General features: G+C 36.7%; 1 protein-coding gene across 3 annotated transcripts in view; it reads right to left on the bottom strand.

Annotated features, from left to right (window-relative positions):
* Positions 1–19,101, bottom strand: part of FAM3C (FAM3 metabolism regulating signaling molecule C) — a 51,300-nt gene that overhangs the window by 13,821 nt on the left and 18,378 nt on the right. For 2 of the 3 annotated variants that reach the window (XM_032870523.1, XM_032870531.1), the window contains exons 4-7: positions 12,321–12,350; positions 11,044–11,167; positions 2,169–2,227; positions 971–1,021 (exon numbers count right to left, since the gene is read on the bottom strand). In XM_032870523.1, coding sequence (XP_032726414.1) covers positions 971–1,021; positions 2,169–2,227; positions 11,044–11,167; positions 12,321–12,350 — 264 coding nt within the window. Of the gene's footprint in view, positions 1–970; positions 1,022–2,168; positions 2,228–11,043; positions 11,168–12,320; positions 12,351–14,590; positions 14,614–19,101 lie in introns of those variants that run through there. The other variant, XM_032870539.1, reaches the window with a different exon arrangement.

Below are 19,101 nucleotides of genomic sequence, written 5' to 3'. Positions count from 1 at the left end.
AGACTACCTGTTACTGGCTCCTAAGGAATGCATAAAGGGGCTGGAAACAGGGAGGTGCAGAGCTCAGCTTCATGCTGAGAAATATCCTGAACCAACAACTTAGAAAAGAATCAAAAGATCAAATCAGTGTTGGCCTTATATCAGTTTTGAGGAAGAAATTTCTTCCCGGCAAACTCCTGTCCAGGATGCTGGGTCCTTGCTTCTGCACGTGGGTGACTGACTTACACCTGTTCCTGCAGCAACTTCCACATAAGGAAGATACCTGTGAAGCTCTCTAAGTGCAATGAACTAAAAAGAAAATGCCTTCTCTCAAATATTCATCTACTTTAATAATAATCCTAATTATAATTTACTTTTGAGGCTAACAAATCATATGCAAAACAAAAAACAAAAAAACCCGGGGCTCCTGGGTGGCTCAGTGGTTTAAACCTCTGTCTTTGGCTCAGGTCATGATCTCAGGGTCCTGGGATTGAGCCCCGCGTCGGGCTTTCTGCTCAGTGGGGAGCCTGCTTCTCCCTCTCTCTCTGCCTGCTGCTCTGCCTGTTATCTCTCTTTCTGTATCAAATAAATAAATAAAATCTTAAAAAAAGAAAAACCCCGAATTCAGTTAAAAATGCTTAAATGGCTTGTGCCCTTCCCCAAATTACTTATTCTTTTTAAAAAATTTTAGTCAGAGACTTAAAGGATCCAAGGCTTTTAATTAGTTGTCCTGTAGAAAATAGGACTCAGATTTTTACAATCTCAATTTTGTTAGTATTGCTCTTAATCACACACACAATTTCTATAAAAAAGCAAAGTATATGCAATATGACCTATACTTAAATACAGCTGGATATTTAATGAAAAGTAAGAGAAAATGAACTAACACAAACACACCATCAATCTCTCATTAATGGGCTATATTAAACAGAGGAGGCTTAAGAAGTCAGTCAGTACTAGCAACAGAACAGTTATGTGTTATCACACTTACCTCCTCCCCACATGTCAAAATATTTGGTGTCTAATAATTCTCCTGTTTTTCCTGAAAGAGATGGAACTCATGTCAGATTATGCAACTGAAATACACACTGTATACCACAAGTGATCTTATCCAGTGATAGGTGTAGATTCCTTAGCAGAGAAAGAATTATTTTGAGAAAGACTTAAAATCTGAACTGTATGCACCTGAAATATATTTCTAAGACTAACTTCTGGACAAAATGAAATTCTGGACTTTCTCATGAATCTATATAAGCCAAGGAGCAGCAAGCTCAAGTTCACAGCTGAGTGTAGACCACTTAAATTCAGTTAGATAGGTTTCGTCCTTACGTGTTACCGTCTTCCCTTATTTAGGAATTACCAAAAAATATGTAAACCTTTTAAAACAAGATGATTTGATGACATTTTCTACCATTAAAGCCAACATTTAAAATTTTTTCAGATTTCCCTTTTAAAATGTATTTTTTTGCTATCAATCAGACAAATATACGCAGAACCTTCTATATAAGAAAATAAAGAAAGCAAAAATGCAGAAACTTATCTTTTGTCGTGAAAGAAATAAAAAATATTTTCCTATACTGAGAACTGGGTAAGGTGGCTATGGTCGCTAATCGCCCTACACAGCCTTACAGGATTATTGTACCAGAAGAAAAAGACAAGCATGCAGTCAGGCCTTATTTCATGGGTTCATATTTTCAGATTTGATTTTGTAAGAACACTTGAGACCTTCAGGAATCAAAGAACTTATTTCCACTAATGAACATAAGTGACAAATGTGGACAATACTGAAGAGTTACAATTAATTCTTATTCTTCATCCCTCTCCCCGCCCCTTCCATCAGTCCAGCCCCCCTTGTCATTTACACACCCTTGTGCCACTCTGTCTTCACGGTGTTAGAATCCAACATCTTCAGAATTCATCAATTTAATGTTAGATGGGTTTTAGCCTGACAGTCCCCTGGGAAACTCTCCACACACCACACAGCGAGTGGGATGCTTCCACGAAAGCACACTCAGACACCAGGTCCCCATGTATAGTTGTTTTTTTTAGGAGGATGAGAGGAAGTTGGGAAGAAGGCGTTAGTGTGAAGTGTAGCACTTTCTGACTTGATCCCTTGATAATAGAGGGCATTTTACTTTGGGCCACATGAATATCCACTGATCACATCTGTAAGGTACAATTATTCTTACCATTTACCAGGGCAACATTGATCCCTCTTCCAACATTATTCTTAACACCGCTCATTAAACTGAAGGAGAAAAGTCAAGACAAAATTTAGAATTAGATACTTTACATAAACATGTATCAGAGAAATAAAGCCATGCCTGAAAAAAAAAAAAAAAGTTGGGGATATTATATATACACACAACTGTTTAAGAAATGCAATGGAGATTAAAAGATCTCTACTACAGCAGAGAAGACAGTCTAATATTAAACAATTTTAAAGCAATGTTCTTAAGTAAGATTTCACAAATCAATATATTAAAAAGTATCGGGGTCCAAGTACTAGACCATTTTTTGCCACTTGGTGTCAGGTTATGAAATAGGATCTTAGAAAATCCTTAAAACAATGGTGCACATATTTTGCACCATTCTCAAAGGGTGATCAAACAATTGATAATCTCTTATCTATTTTTTGCAATATCCATGTGACATGAAACAGAAGTGAGATGTTTTTATAATCTGAAAGCAAGGAGAGTTTCACCTACTTCACCTAATTGTGAACATTCTTAGTGATTATCAATGTAAAATTTTCTCTGTACCCAGAAGAATCTTCTATTCATTTAATTACTGCATCTAACCACAGACACTTGTATTGTTACATCTGAGGTAATTAACACCCAGTCGCAGCTTACAGACCACCATGATTCTATGAAATAGAAGAGGTGGGTGGAACATTTGCTTGTATCGGTTCAGTGTGCTGAATTGGGATTAGTAAACTAAAATTGTAGGTATCTGCAATTCTAAACATTCAAGGTAATAGTAATACTGCCAGTGATGTACTATTCAATGATTAACTACTGGTTTGAGGTTGATGGAGACAGGGAAGGACGCATATATGGGAATACACACACAGACACACCCATGACCATATATGGGACATCCATACCCACACACATATAGGTAGGTGCCTAAGTTTATTATAAACTTTACTGATATAAAGGATTTTGTAACACACAATTTCACAAATAATAAAAGCTATAATATTTCATTATACATTCCACAGAGCCAACTGATTCTCAGAGTATGTTGATTTTCATAGAACTTAGATCTGCAGCAAACGTATGGTTTCAAGTGATGGTGAATGCTGTTCTAATAAACACTGAATGACATTTCATTTAAAGAGTAAGACACCACTTCATATACCTGTTGGCCATTTGTATTCCTCTTTTGAGAAATGTCTATTCAGGCCTTTTACTCATTTTTTAATCAGGTTATTTGTTTTTTTGCTAGTGAGTGGTAGGAGTTCCTCACATATTTTGGATGTTAATCTATCAGATATATGGTTTAAAATTGTTTTTCCCATTCAGTGGGTTGACTTTCCATTCTCTTGATTATTTCCTTTTCTGTGCAAAAGCTTTCTAGTTTGATGTGATCTCATTTGTCTACTTCTGCTTTTGTTGCCTAGGTTTTTGGTGTCTTACTCAAAAAATTCATTGCCCAGACCAATGTCATAAAGCTTTTTTCCCTAGATTAGTTTTACGGTTTCAGGTCAAGAAACTTAAATATAATGATACAGTAGATATGATGTGAAAGAGTAGAAAAAGAAAAATCATGTAAACATTAATCAGAACAAAGGATTACTACTCAATAATAAAGAATCCAATTTTTAAAAAATAAGCAAGGTTTGAATAGACATTTCCCCGAAGAGGATACACAAATGCCCAACAAGCAAATAAACAGATGTTAAAAATCATTAATCATCAGTGAAATGCAAAATGAAATCACAATAAGATACCACTCAACACCCACCAGGATGGCTGTAATCAGTAAGTCAGATAATAAGCAGTGTTACGTGGAAAAACTGGAACCCTCTTACACTGCTGTTGGAAGGTAAACTGGGGCAGCCACTTCAGAAAATAATCTGGCAGCTCCTCAGATAGTTAAAAATAGAATTACTATATGAACCCAAATCCAGTCCTAAGTATGTATACAAGAAAAATGAAAACATGTCCATACAAAACTTTTATACAAATGTTTATAGAAACATTATTCATAATAGCCAAAAAGTGGAAACAAACCAAATGTCCATCAACTGACAAATGAATACACAAAATGTGATAGATCTATACATGATGGAGGGTTATTCCGTCATAAAAAGGAATGAAGTACTGATACATGCTACATGGATGAACCTTGAAAACACTGTGCTAAGTGAAGAGGCTGATGACAAAGGAAGCTCTACATATGATATAATACCTTCTATATAGTATGTCCAAAACAGGTAAGTAACTCTACAGAGACAGAAAGTAAAATATGGTTACTTTGGGCTGGTTGGGGGGCAGGGGAGAAGGGAGTGGAACGAGATGGGAATGGCATGGTAGAAGGGCAAGACAACTAAAGGACATAATTTTTTTTTGAGGTATAAAAATGTTCTAAGACTGACTGTAGAGTTGGTTGCACATATCTGTGGATATACTAAAAACACGACTGTATACTTTACATGATGAATTGTATGGCATGGGAATTATAACTCAACAAAGCTGCTTAAACAAAAGAAAGCAGGAGCGGCTCTATTAACACCAATTAAACAGACCCCAGAGCAAAGAAAATTACCAGAGAGGGAGATTACATAATCATCAAAAGGTCACTTCAGCAAGACAGAGTAAACCTGCATGTGTATATATCAGGCAACTGAGGTACAAACTGGGTGACTCAAAACCAGATAGAATGGACAGGAGAAACAGAAAATTTACAGTCATAGCTGGTTACATCAACAGTGCTCTCTCTCTGGTTACATCAACAGTGCTCTCTCAACAAGTGATCAACAGAAAATTACCAAAAGTATGGAAGAACTCAACAACAGTATTAAACAACAGGGTCTAATTGACATTTAAAGAACATTCTACCCAACAAGAAAAGAATACATATTCTTTTCAAATGTCCATGGAGCATATACTAAAGGTAGACCAGATCATGAGTCACAAAATAAACCTCAATATTTTTTTTTAAAGATTTTATTTATTTGACAGGCAAAGATCAGTAGGCAGAGAGGCAGGCAGAGAGAGAGAGGTGGAAGCAGGCTCCCTGCTGAGCAGAGAGCCCAATGTGGGGGTCGATCCCAGGACCCTGGGATCATGACCTGAGCCAAAGGCAGAGGCTTTAACCCACTGAACCACCCAGGCGCCCCCTCAATATTTTTTAAAGAAATTGAAATCACACCAAGTGTATTCTTCAACCACAATGGAATCAGTAACAGAAAGGTAACAGGAAAATTTCCAAACACTTGGAAGCTAAACAACATACTTCTCAATAATCCATGGGTCAAAGAGGAAGTCTGAAGGGAAATCAAAAAATACATCGAAAAGAATGAAAATACAACTTACTAACATTTGTGAGGCATAGCTAAAAGAGTACAGAGAGGAATATATAACACTAAGTATTTAACTAAAAGGAATGCCATATACCTAAAGTAAGCGGAAGAAAGAAATTAAAACAGCAAAAAGTCAATGAAACAAAGCTTATTCTTTAGAAAGGTCAATAAAATTAACAATCCTTTAGTAAGACTGACAGAAAAAAAGAGAAGACACAAATCACCAATATCAAAAGTGAAATGGGATAGCATTATAGACCCTGCAGACATCAAAAGGATAAAGGAATACTATGAAGGATTTACCCATGTAAATTTGACAACTCAGATTAATTAGACCAATTCCTCAAGAAGTACAAACTAACACAATTCATCCATTATGAAACAGATCATTTACATAGTCCTGTAACTATTAAAGATATTGAATTCATAGTTTATCAACTCACCTCTCTGGAAAATCTCCAAGCCTGAACAGTTTTACTGGAGACTTCTACCAAAAGCTTTTAAGAAAGAATTAACATTACCTCTTCAAAAACTCTTTCAGAAAACAGCATACCTCCAAATTTATTCTATAAAGCCAGTATTACAATACTAGAACTAGAGTAAGACATCATGAGAAAACTACAAACCAATATGCCTCATTAGTATATAGGCAAAAATCCTCCTTAACAAAACATTAGTAAATAGAATTCAGCATTATATTAAAAAAAATCATAAACCATGACCAAGTGAGGTTTAGCCTATGGATACACAGGTGTTTTAACATTTGAATAGTTAATATAACCTACTATAACAGATTTAAGAAAAAATCACACAATCACCTTAATACAGAACATGCATTTTGACAAAATTCAACACCCATTCATGATAAAAAGTCCCAGAAAACTAGTAACAGAGAACTTCCTCAACTTGATAAAGAACATATACAAAAATCTACACCTAACATCATACTGGATGGTGAAGAACAATACTTTTCCCCCTAAGATCAGCAAAAAGTAAAGAATGTCCATTCTCACCATTACTGTTCAACACAGCATTGGAAATCCTAGCCAATGCAATAAGGCAAGAGAAGAAAATAAAGGCATACAAATCAGAAAGGAAAAATAAAGTTGTCTTTATTTGCAGATGACATGTTTGTCTGTATGGATAATCCCAAGGAATTTACAAAAACAAAAACAAAACTCCTAGCAGTAATAAATTAACTTAGCAAGGTACAAGACCGACACACAAAAATCAATTGTGTGTCTATATGCTAACAATATATGAATTAAAAATACAATGTCACCTACAATTGCTCAAAAAATGGGGGATACTTAGGTATAAAACTAATAAAGCTTGTATAGGACTTGTAAGCTGAAACCCACAAAAATGGTAATGGAAGATAATGAAGAATATATAAAGAGAAATGCCATATTCATCAACTGAATAGTAAAGATGGTCAATTCTCTCCAAATTAATATACAGATTTCACACAGTTCCTAAAAAAAAAAAATCCCAGGAGGATTTTCTGTGCATAGAGGCAAGGTTATCTAAAATGTAATGGAAAGGCAAAGAAACTAAAGTACCTAATTTGGTGGGGGGGCGGGGGGAATGGGAGGAATTATTCTACCTGATGTAAAGACTTACTCTATAACTAGTATAATCAAGAGCATGTGGTATTAGTGGACAGATAAATATACAGATCAATGGAATGAATAGAGAACCCAAAGCCAAGTGGAACCAAAAAATGCATCAGTCGAAATTTAACCAACTTATTTTCTAACAAAGGAGCAAAACCAATTCAATGGAGGGAGGATAGTCACGCCAACAAATGGTGCTTAAGCAACTAGATATTCATAGGCCAAAACTGAACCTCAACCTACACCTCATTCTTTTTTCAAAATTAGTGTAGAATGGATCGTAGATTTAAATGTAAAACATAAAACCGTAAAAATTTTAGAAAATCATGCAGAAGAACATCTTTGAAACCTATGGCTCCATGAATGATTTTTAGACCTGACACCAATCCATGAACAAACAACAAAGCACATCCATGAAAGAAAAATAAATAAATAAATTGGAACTAATCAAAACTGCAAACTTTGGCATTACAAAAGACCCCAGTGAAAATGACGTCTAGACAAGCTATAGGTTGGGAGGAAACAGCCACAAACCACGTATCTGACAACAGGATTCATATCTAGAATGTATCTCAAGAACCCTCAAATTGCAGTAATAAAAAAAAATAGATAAAAAGAAACAGAAAAAAGCCAATCTCATACGGTCACATATTTTATGATACTATTTCTATAACATTTCAAAGCATCAAAATGATAGAAATGATCAACAGATGAGTAGTTGCCAGGGGTCAGTGATTCTGGGGGGTGATGATATCAGGGTAGTATAAAAGAGATCTTTGTGGCAATAGGCTAATTCTGCATCCTAATTGCTGTACTGGCTACCTATATCTACACATGTGACAAAACGACACACACTGCACCAATGCCATTTTCCTGGCTTTGCTATTTAACTCTAATTAAGATACAATCATGGGGAAACTGGTACAGAATACACAGGACTACTCCATACAATCTTTGCAATTGCCTGTGATTTCTATAATTATTTCAAAATACAGAGTTAAAAAAAAATAACTCTTGGGGCTCCTGGGTGGCTCAGTGGGTTAAGCCTTTGCCTTCGGCCCAGGTCATGATCTCAGGGTCCTGTGGTCGAGCCCCGCATCGGGCTCTCTGCTCGGCGGGGAGCCTGCTTTCCCCTCTCTCTCTGCCTGCCTCTCTGCCTAGTTGTGGTCTCTCTCTGTCCAATAAAAGTAAATTAAAAAAAATAAATAAATAACTCTACTTGAAGGTCCATTTAAAAAGAAGCATAAAAATTTGATTTTGAAAAGCTTAGTAGCACTTAACTATTTAACCATATGAATTGCATATCTGCCTTCCAAAATCTCACTTTTCATTCTCTAAAATTTACATGTAATTAAGCATAGACTTTTTCCATGTGTATTCAAGAGTAGCTCTGAAAGGTGAGCCAACTAAATGTGGAAAGGAAACCACCTAAATATGCTGCCCAAAAGAGGGGAGTTTCAAAATGCATTTGCTCTGTTCCTGTGAGAAATATATTCCCGAACTCCATCATTAACGTTAAGAAGCAACAGCTATGATTAACCTGTTACATTAATAATTATGTACCCCGGTGTCTTAATAGTTAATATCTACAATTTCCCAGTGTCTTCCCCATCATGGAGTATGCTGCTGCTTCTCTCAAAGCAGAGAAACAGGCAACAAAGGAGGAGTACGGCACAGGCTTCCCACAAGAGGGCAGCATCCGATCAAGTTTTAAAACCTGGAAGTCAGGGAAAACCTGTAACTAGCAAATAACAAACTACTGAAGATTTTTAAATATGTAAGTTTATAAATATATAAACTGGTCTTATTAACACAAGTGGAAATGTTTTCTTTTATCTTTCATGAAGGTTCCCCCACCACCATTCCACACCTCCAGACAAAAATCTAAAGAAAATACTATATAATCTATAGACAGATTCCGCATCTTTGAACACAGTTTTGTTTCAAAGGCCTAGTTTATGTTTTAACTACCACATCTTAAAATGATTAGTTTAGAGCAGGGTTTAACAAACTACAGGCCCCGGGACAAATCTAGCCAACTGACTGTTTTTTTTGGTTTTATTATTTATGAGCTTAGAATGGTTTTTGTATTTTCTAAATGATTATACTTTAAATGGTTATATAAGTACTTATACCCTCTTCTTGATTTTACCTCTTGATCCTTACAGTCAAAAATATCCTCAAGGTAAAGCAAATGAACAAATCCATCAAAAGTTTGCTATATATACCAAACATTAAGATTATAATAAAAGGTGAGGTATTATCATAATATCAACTTCATGTAAACTGAAATCAAATGAGTACATGCCTAAAATAAAAGCTGTATAATGGGTTCTCTAAAGCAAAATAAAAAGAAGCTACAATTTCTGTATTTGGTGACACTTGATGTTTATACCCAGGATTTTCTATTCCAAACTAATGAGAAGTTTGAAATCCATGTTAATCTCCAAAATATATCTGATGCATCTAATCTGTCCTTAAAACCATAACCACCCCTGAATCTTAATATCATCTTTTGTCTATATTGGGGTATCTCAAACTCAGCCTATGATAACATTATGGACCTAATAACTCATGTAGAAAGGCCGTCCTGCCACACTGGGGGAACACGTCCGAGCACGCCAGCCTTCACAAGTAGTGCCACTGTAGCTACAACCTTTCAAAACGCCTACAGATCTTGATAAATGCCCCCCGGGGAGAAAAATCATCCCCACTCAGAAGCACTGATCTGGACTGGTCATCTCCAAAATGAGTGTGCATGTACTCAGGGCATGTGCAGGAAAATACTAAAATTTCTACTTACATATTTTTAGATCTATTTATATATTTAGTGAATATGCATGAAAAAAACTCTGTAACCATTGTGGAGAGGGGCAGAGTCAAAGAGCTTTGGAAGCAACTGGCAAAGGCTTTCCAGTTGGTCTCTCTATTCTGCTTCTCAAATCATTTTATACATCAGTCAGATAACTTTTTCAACATAAATGAAATCATGACATGCCAGAATCTGAAAATCTTCAAGGACTCAAACACTCAGAAAAAAAAGATGCCATCTCCTTACCTGCACGGCCCTTAAGTTCCCACTGGCCTGGCCCTTATTCCTCAACCTCATCTCACCCACCCCCATGGCTCTCCATCACACCCACTGCTCAGCACAGCCCATCCACCTCACTTTCCAGGGAAGAGCAGATTCAAGGCAACCCACTAAAAGGAGGGCTTGTGATTTCAAGACACCAACTTTGCATACAAGTGACAGTCAACCCTAAGGCAGGAGACTAAAAACTTAAAAATTTACTTGGTAGAGCATCTCAGTACAGAAAACCATTCCACTTAAGTGGCAAACAGCTGTGTGTTGCAACAGGGGGAGGTCAGTACTGGGTTATTTCACACACAGTTAAAACAAAGGGATTGTGAGACAGCGCATTCATTACGTAGCACAGTGCTGTCAAATGGGACTTCCTGCGACGGTGGAAATGCTGTGTGTTCAGCTGGGCAGGCACAAGCCACGGGCAGCTAGAACACCTGAAATGTGGCTAGAGTGACTGAGGAACTAACTTTTTAAATTTTAATTCACTTAAATGAATTAATTTTTCCCAGATTACTTAAGAATCACGATTAAAGCGTTGCACGTGTTTATGGCTACCAGATGGGACAGCACAGATCGAGAGGATTCACAAAGAGGAAATCCCTGTCTTCACGTGAAGCTGGATAAATGCTGCATTTTTATGGCACTCTAATATGAAATTTCAGAATTTTAAGGCTCTTTAAACTTGAGGGAGAAAAAATCGTATCATGAAAACTGAAATCACTTTTCTTTAAAATACGCCCAATACATTTTCAAAAAATCCATTAAACTCAGGTTCAATTTGTTATAATTTAATACCACACCATATACTTCCCAACTGATAAAATACTTACACATTGTCTTCCAGACAGATTTTGGGTCCCACCACATTGGCTGCTCCGCTTGCCATTTTAAAAGCAAAATGCTTCTCAGGGCAAGCTTTTGAGATTCCGCATTTATATCTGGGAGGTTTTGTAGCTTTAGGGAGAAATTTTTTAAAAAATGTATTAGTAGACTCTAATCAGTTTGTTTCCTATCTTAAACCACAGAGAGTATTATGTAAAAACAAATACATATCTTAAAATACATGACTTTCTTTTCCCCTGAGGGTTTCAAAAAACCACAAAACAAAAAACAGAACTTCCCAGGAAACAAGTTAATAATTGACATAAATGAAACAAGCAATTGATCCTTACGTATAAATGTATTTTCTCTAATTTTTTTATTTTTCAAAAGTTTTAAATTTAATTTAGTAAACAAGGTTACATTAGTTCTGGGGATATAACACAGTGATTCAACAATCCTCTATGTTATTATGCTAAGCTCACAAGTGTAGCTACCATCTGTCATCATACAACACTAACAAAATAAAACTGATTATATTCTTTACACTACAGCTTTTATTCCTCTGGCTTGTTAATTTTTAAACTCGGAGTTTATTTCTCCTACTCCTTTTCACCCTTTTTTGCCCATCCCCCAACCATCTCCCTTCTAATTATTTTTAAGTTTATTTTTAAAATTCAGGATGGGGAGGGGCACCTGGGCTGCACAGTCAGTCAAGCAACAGACTCTCAGTTTCAGTTCAGGTCATGATCTCAGGTTCTCGAGGCTGAGCTCCGCATAGGGCTCTGCGCACAGGCCAGAATCTGCTTAAGATTCTTTCTCCCTCTCCCTCTGCTCCTCCTGCTTGTGCTTGTTCTCTTTCTCCCTCTAATATAAATAAGTACATCTTTTAAAACAAATTCAGTATGGGGGAGGTTTTGAATTGCTGCTTGACATTTCTAGTCCATATACTCACAACGCATGGTTAACTCTAGAATGAGTAAAAAGCCTAACACATCACTGAATACCTGCTCATATTCTACTTCTAACAAGGAATTCTTCTTTCACACATTTTCTGTACTTATATACCACCGAAACTAAAAACACAAATAAAACAAAACATCCATTATGAATACTGTTATATACCAAGAATGTTGAGTGGTCCAGTCAAACAGCATCCTTGTAACTTAAAAAGTTTTAACTCAATTTTGCTCAAGCTGAAATCTCTCCATTGTTTGAATACAAGTCCTCATATGCCTAAGATAAAACAGAATAAACCATGTGCAAAATATTTAAATGAGATACTTACAACGCGCAGCTGTGTCCAATGCTGACCTTGCTAGGAAAAAAAGAAAAGGTTTTCTTTGTTAGAAGGAATAAAGCTACTATCAAGTGTTCACTTTTTAAACATATTTGGAACTAACAGACTCATAAAAATGAAAGTGCCTGAATTCTTGCTCGGTATACAATAAAAAAAAAAACACCCAGAATATATCCCTCTAGAGAAAAAATGTGAAAGTAACTACAAAACTCATTACAAACAATTATTCAGAGGAATTACGGATGGTAGTATTTTATTACTGATAGAACATTTTATTCTTTCTTTACATTTTATTTTTATTTCTAGTTATAATTTAAATCCCAATCAGAAAGATACCTTACAAACTTAATTTCTTTTTAAATTTCTTTTTCAATTTTTTCCAGTTTTCTTGAGACATAATCAACATAGAACACTGTGTAAGTTTAGGCATACCATATGCTGACCTGATACATCTATGAACTGCAAAATGATAACCAGTATAGTATTAGCTACCACCTCCTTCCCTTCACACAGTTACCATTTCTTTCATTTAAGATCTACTCTCTAATCAACATTCACATATATGATACAGTAATATCGGCTGTAATCACCATGCTACATTAGAGATCCCAAACTTGTTAATCTTATAACTGGGAGTTTAGACCCTTTGAGCGAAGTCTCCCCTTTAACTCCCTCCCGACCCCTGCTAACCACCATTTTACTGTTTCTCTGAGTTTGTCCTTTTTAGATTTCACATGTAACTGATATCACACACTATTTCAAACTTCCCTTTAAATGACCTTAAATATACACTCAGTAACTAGTATGGTGTTGTGTACACATACACATAAAGTCCTGGAGAATATACATGAACTTATCTCAGTGGTTAGGCTAGGAGATTCGGGGGATAGGGAACACAAGAGGGATGATGGTGGTGAGTTTAATTTCTCTAGAATAGAAATGTATTAGGTATAATAAACAAAATAAGGTCAACTACTGAGACTTTTATAATTTATCAGTTCAAGGAAGCCAGAACCCTATGATTAAATCTTAACTTCAATGCAGTAGATCTCAACATGGCCATCTACACTTAGAGCTTTTTAAAAGCACTAACATCTGATCCCAGCCTAGGGGATAACAGTTCAGATCATCAATAGTACTGTGGGCAGCCGCTTCCTGATTTGGCTAATGAGTATGTGGTGTCACAAATATTTGTCAGCTGTTTGACTATAAATAGCCCCTGGGTTTTTAGTTCTGTACTATTTTAGATAATTGAGAACTTCCTCTAAGTCCAGAACTCAAATTGGAGAACAGAAAGTTAAAGCTGAAAAATAATATGTAAATGTTTAAAAAGGGTTAAAAATGACCAAGTAAATGAAGGCTCGTTAACTCTATAAAGCACTCAGAATATTATGCACCACTGAAATCATAAAGGCAATGGAGTAACATGGAGAAAGTCTAATGCATGAAATAAAGCAAAAAAACACAAGCCTTATATAGAAGTACAAAAAGTATTCATGGATAAGGACAAAGACTTGAAGAAAAAAAAATTACTTAGTAAATTAGAGTGCTGGGACTACTAGGCTCATTCTTTTAATTTCCTTAATTATGTCATAAAAGTAAAGGGAAACATCAATTCTAGAGATCACCTGGTCCAATGCTCTCACTTTTGTAAACAAAAAAATAAAAGCCCAAAGAGCGATTAGCAGCATAAACATTAGATATTCTCAACTTCACTTTGCCCTGAACAAACACATATCATCAGATGCAGGTGTTAAGATATTTACCGAAAAACACTGTTCAAATCAGAAATTCTGGTATGCTTAACTTATGGTAACAAGATACAAGAAAGACAGTGGGATTAGAACAGAGGTAATATAACAGAGCTCATTCATATATGCTGGGTATTACCAAGTATTTTTGCCTGTATTACTGATTCAATCATCATCCCTGTTTCAAAGAGAAAGAAACTGGGAACTGAGAGGTTTACTGATTTGATTTGTTTCAAGTCATAATTAATAACTGGCAGAGATCTTTTTTTTTTTAAAGATTTTATTTATTTATTTGACAGACAGAGATCACAAGTAGGCAGAGAGGCAGGCAGAGAGAGAGGAAGGGAAGCAGGCTCCCTGCTTGTCAGAAAGCCCCATGTGGGGCTCCATCCCAGGACACTGGGATCATGACCTGAGCTGAAGGCAGAGGCTTTCACCCACTGAGCCACCCAGCCACCCCCAGAAATAATTTTCAAAGTCCTATTTCACTCCAGCCCCCAAACTCATGCTGCATTACAAAATGGGAAATGTCCGAGGTCCTCTGATCACATGCATAAAAACTGCTAGTCCTGCTCAGAGCAGGAAGCCAGAACAGGGAGCTTTCACCCTTCTGACTGCAGATGATTCAAGACTCCCAGGGCAAAGGGTCCACAAGGGCAAGGAGGCTGCTAAAGCATGCAGCAGCTAGAACAAAGGTTAATGACTGTGGGTTTGAAACAAGTAGACCAGTTCAGAAGAACTAAGAGGAAGCAACACTGACGGGACTTGTGACCCTTGTGGAAAGGGAGAAATCAAGTTTACCTCTTGGACATTTGGCTTTAGAAGTCTTCATGTATTCATTCATATGAACCAATGAATAAAAACACCATGTCTGCACTCAGACGCTCATAGCTTAGTGAGGAGATAGATAGGGGTAGGGAATGGGTCAGTGTTGGACCTGTCAATTTTAGATACTTGGAGAAGATCCAAGTGGGAAAGTCTCAAGCCCAGCTCTAAATGAGATCTGGGATGAAGATACAAACAGGAAAGTTGACAAAGGATAAGGCCACCCAGAGAAGTCACTGGATTTAAAGTCAGGGGGCTGACGACAGAATTTAGAGACATCAATAATCAACTAATGCCCAGAGAAGAGTGTGGCTGAGTAAAGGGAGGTAGAAGAAAAGTCAGGGATGAGCCTATAACATGGTCAAACTAATTTGCTTGTAATATTTGAGATTAAAAAAAAAGAAGAGGGATAAATGCTATTCAATTCAAAAAATGTTACTGGGATAGGATTTAGGGAAAACCAGTTTCTTAATCATCAGGTTTTTAAAATACATAACTTCACCTCCATTTACTTTGTGTAAGAGTAAAGAGAAAAGATGCTAAAGGTTTAAAAAACAAACAAACAAACAAACAGGGGAACCTGGGTGGCTCAGTCAGTTAGGCACCCAAATCTTGATTTCAGCTCAGGGCATCCACGATCTCCTGAGATCGAGCCCCGCTGGGCGCCACACTCAGCTTGAATCCTCCTGAGATTCTCTCTCTTTCTCCCTTTGTACCTCCGCCACTCGACTGCACATGCTCGCGCGCGCTCTCTCAATAAATAAATAAATAAATAAATAAATAAATAAATAAAATCTTTAAATAACAAACAACTCTTGGAAAGACTTTTCTTTCCAGACTGGATGAAAACTAATTTTTATCTTTTATCAAAACCAAAAGCCCTCTACTAAGCCTGAAATTCTGAGAATTTTAACACCTGAGAGCCAAACAGAGGTCAATTTTCACAAATAAAACAGGATGTTCTCCACATTAGAGTACAGGCACAGCATGTCAGCAAAAATCCCTCCTTCCCTGCAACTTGTATTCCTGCAACTACCTTGACAGCTTTAATTCTTGATTTCTTTCAATATATACAACTTTTCACTTTAAGGAACAATAATAAACATTTTTTTATTTGGTTTGCATTTTTTTAAGTTTAAAAATTTTATATTTTAAGAAAACAAACAGCCAGGTACCATTTTATTTTTAATGTGGAACATTTATCATAAATAATTCAAGATTAAATTGCATCAAGATAAACTGAACTTTTATATGGTTTAGATATAAAATATCTTTGGAAAGCTAAAGAAGCTCACTGCTTAATCTTTTACGTTAACTGAATTTAATTTTCAAATTACCGGTTGTTTTTACGGCTTATATGATCACTGAACAATTCTTAAAAAATAATTTAAAATGACTGAAAAACAAAGGTCTCCAATATCTGTGAAATAAGTAACATATCAAGTAGAATCTGAACACTTACTTTCTTCAAGAAAAAGGTTAATGGCTTAATCATTATTATCTACTCTTAATCGGATAAGCTGAGAAAATGAATTCACTTAGAATTTTCTTTTCAGATTTGGGTTTCATCAATGAATGCTGTTCAACAAGTCAAGCTACAGAAATCAGGACAATTTCATACTTTAGTTTTTAATAATGTCAAGTAATTGATGTTTATACCACTTCAATGGTATAAATCTGAAAGGGTAAAGATAAATCTACTCAATAGAACTTCAATAGAACAGTAAGTACTCTAGTTATATATACAAAAATAATTTGGAATGTGTTTAATACATTCACTAGTTGTTAAGTATCTATGCTGAAAATTAACACTGTTAAAATGCAGTCATTACTAAAACTCACATGTTGTTTCCACATTGATATCCTGGTTGTGATATTGTAGATCGTTTGTTTGCTAGATGTCACCATTATGAGAAACTATGTAAGATCCCAGGCAGGATCTCTACGTATTACTTCTCACGAATGCATGTGTATCTACCCACAAGTATCTCAAAAAGTTGTGTGAAAAACTTGTTTTTAAAAAAATCACAATGTATTTTAGTAATCTCAACTAATTGTGAGCAACACTTTTCATTCTTCCATTCTAGAATTAAGTTCATTTTTTCTGTAGCAGCACTATACAATCAACCTGAATCTAAATTTATAAAACTATCAAGTAAGCTATTATATCCACACAGGGGGAAAAAAAAAGGAAAAATTCACCACCAAAAGAACTATTATAGTTCACCTCATGGGACCCACCAGTATACTGATTATAGAAATAATTCTAATGTTGAGTTAAACTTACCAATCACCCTTTGGTAAATTGAGTTCGAAGCCAAGCAAATGGCAAAGACAACCCTATCTCCATCTTTGCTCAATTAATTCTATGATGAGAATTAAAATATAACAAATTAAATTTTCAACAACTCAATAAATTGGAATCCAGTAAGGTTTTGTGGATACAGTGTATGACTTCAGCTATGATACCAAAATAAGCCATCTGCCCTAAGAAAGTGTAAATCCACTACCTAAAACACACAATAAAACCTTACAGATTCCCAAAATTAGGAAAAATCTAAATGAAAATTAAGAGACAACTATCCTAGTTAAAGTAGCTCAGCCTCTGTTCATAGCAGACTACCAGTGGCTTTTCAACTATTATAGTTTTAAATGAATCCCACTTTGGAAATACTGGTCCTCCCCACGTAAAAATCCTAATCCTCAAATAAAAATCCTCAAAAAAACTACATTCATTCTCCATTCAATCAGCGCGTACCATCTACGTGCGCGGCCCGGCGCAAGAGCCAGGTGAAGAACCAAGGTCTTACTGCCCTTAAGGGTCATCCTCTAATAAGGGTAAACAGATACATGGAAAATAAATGACATTATTCTATGTAAGGCAGAATAAAATCAGTGCCGAATTGAGACATAAATACTACGCATTAGGAACTAACAGTTCAAAAAAGAAGTTACACATTCTAATAAGAAAAGAGGGAGATTCAAATCTAATTTATCTCAGAAGGGGCATTTACGCAGTTCTGAGAAACAAGAAGGATTAACGGAGGAAGGGGGGCTGAGAAAGACGGGAGGCGTGAGGAACGGGCAGGAGCAAGGCCGGGGTGTGTGTCTACGGACGCTGGGCTGACCCGTGGCGTGGGGAGGGAGAGGCACGAGGTGAGGAGGGGAGGGGCAGAGAACAAGTGAGAAGGGCTGAGGCAGGTTGAGGGTGCCACATCCTAAGCAGAGACTCTGATTTTACTCTCCGGTCATCGGAAGTACTAAAGGTTCATGACTATTAAGAGAACTGCTCTGGCAGCGATGAAACAGGCAGATACCACGGACGAGACACAGACATGGAAGGTCCCTGTGATGTTTCACCAGACGGTCCGGACTGGAGATGAAGAGCCAAACTGGGGCAAGCGCTGGCTGGGGCTTTGCCCGAGACTCTTCTCTGAAAACAGTGGGCCTTTTCTCAAAGTAGTTTTTTTAATATGCACCAATGGTCCCATTGTCTCCCTTCTTTTTTAAATTTTAATTTTTTTATTAACATATAATGTATTATTTGCCCCAGGGGCACAGGTCTGTGAATCATCAGGCTTACTACACACTTCCCAGCACTCACCATAGCACATACCTTCCCCGATGTCCATAACCCCACCACCCTCTCCCTACCCCTGCCACAGCTCCCAGCAACCCTCAGTTTGTTTTGCGAGAGGAAGAGTCTCTTACGGTTTGTCTCCCTCCTGATCCCATCTTGTTTCATTTTTTCCTTCCCTACTCCCCAAACCTCCCACTTTGCCTCTAAAATTCCTCACTGCCTCCCTTCTTTCAAGGACCCTCTGTTTCTTGTTTGTTTAGTCTCATCCATGGACATGTAATTCCCTGAATCTTTGCCCAAAGCCTACAGATAAGTGAGTCTCTACATTACTTCAAAAAAGAAAAAAACATTCAACTTGCTTCTGCCTCAAACTACCACTCCATAATCTTCTTCCCTTACCATCAATCTTTCTTAGGTGACCTGGCCATACACATTGTTTCACCAGTGACCCTGAACAAGTCCTCAATGCCTTCAGGGTTTTTATGCCCCATTATTCAACTGAACCAGCTGTGCCCTCAAAGGACACCAGACTGGCCTCTCAGAGCAACAGAAGTAGGCAGAAGTCAAATGTCACTGTACTTTGTAATGACTGCTCGATGCTGGATCCTAGAGA

This window comes from Lontra canadensis, unplaced genomic scaffold (assembly GCF_010015895.1).
Source record: "Lontra canadensis isolate GAN:19392208 unplaced genomic scaffold, GSC_riverotter_1.0 scaffold2, whole genome shotgun sequence".
NCBI lineage: Eukaryota > Metazoa > Chordata > Mammalia > Carnivora > Mustelidae > Lontra > Lontra canadensis.
This window is presented reverse-complemented; position numbering and strand designations above follow the sequence as displayed.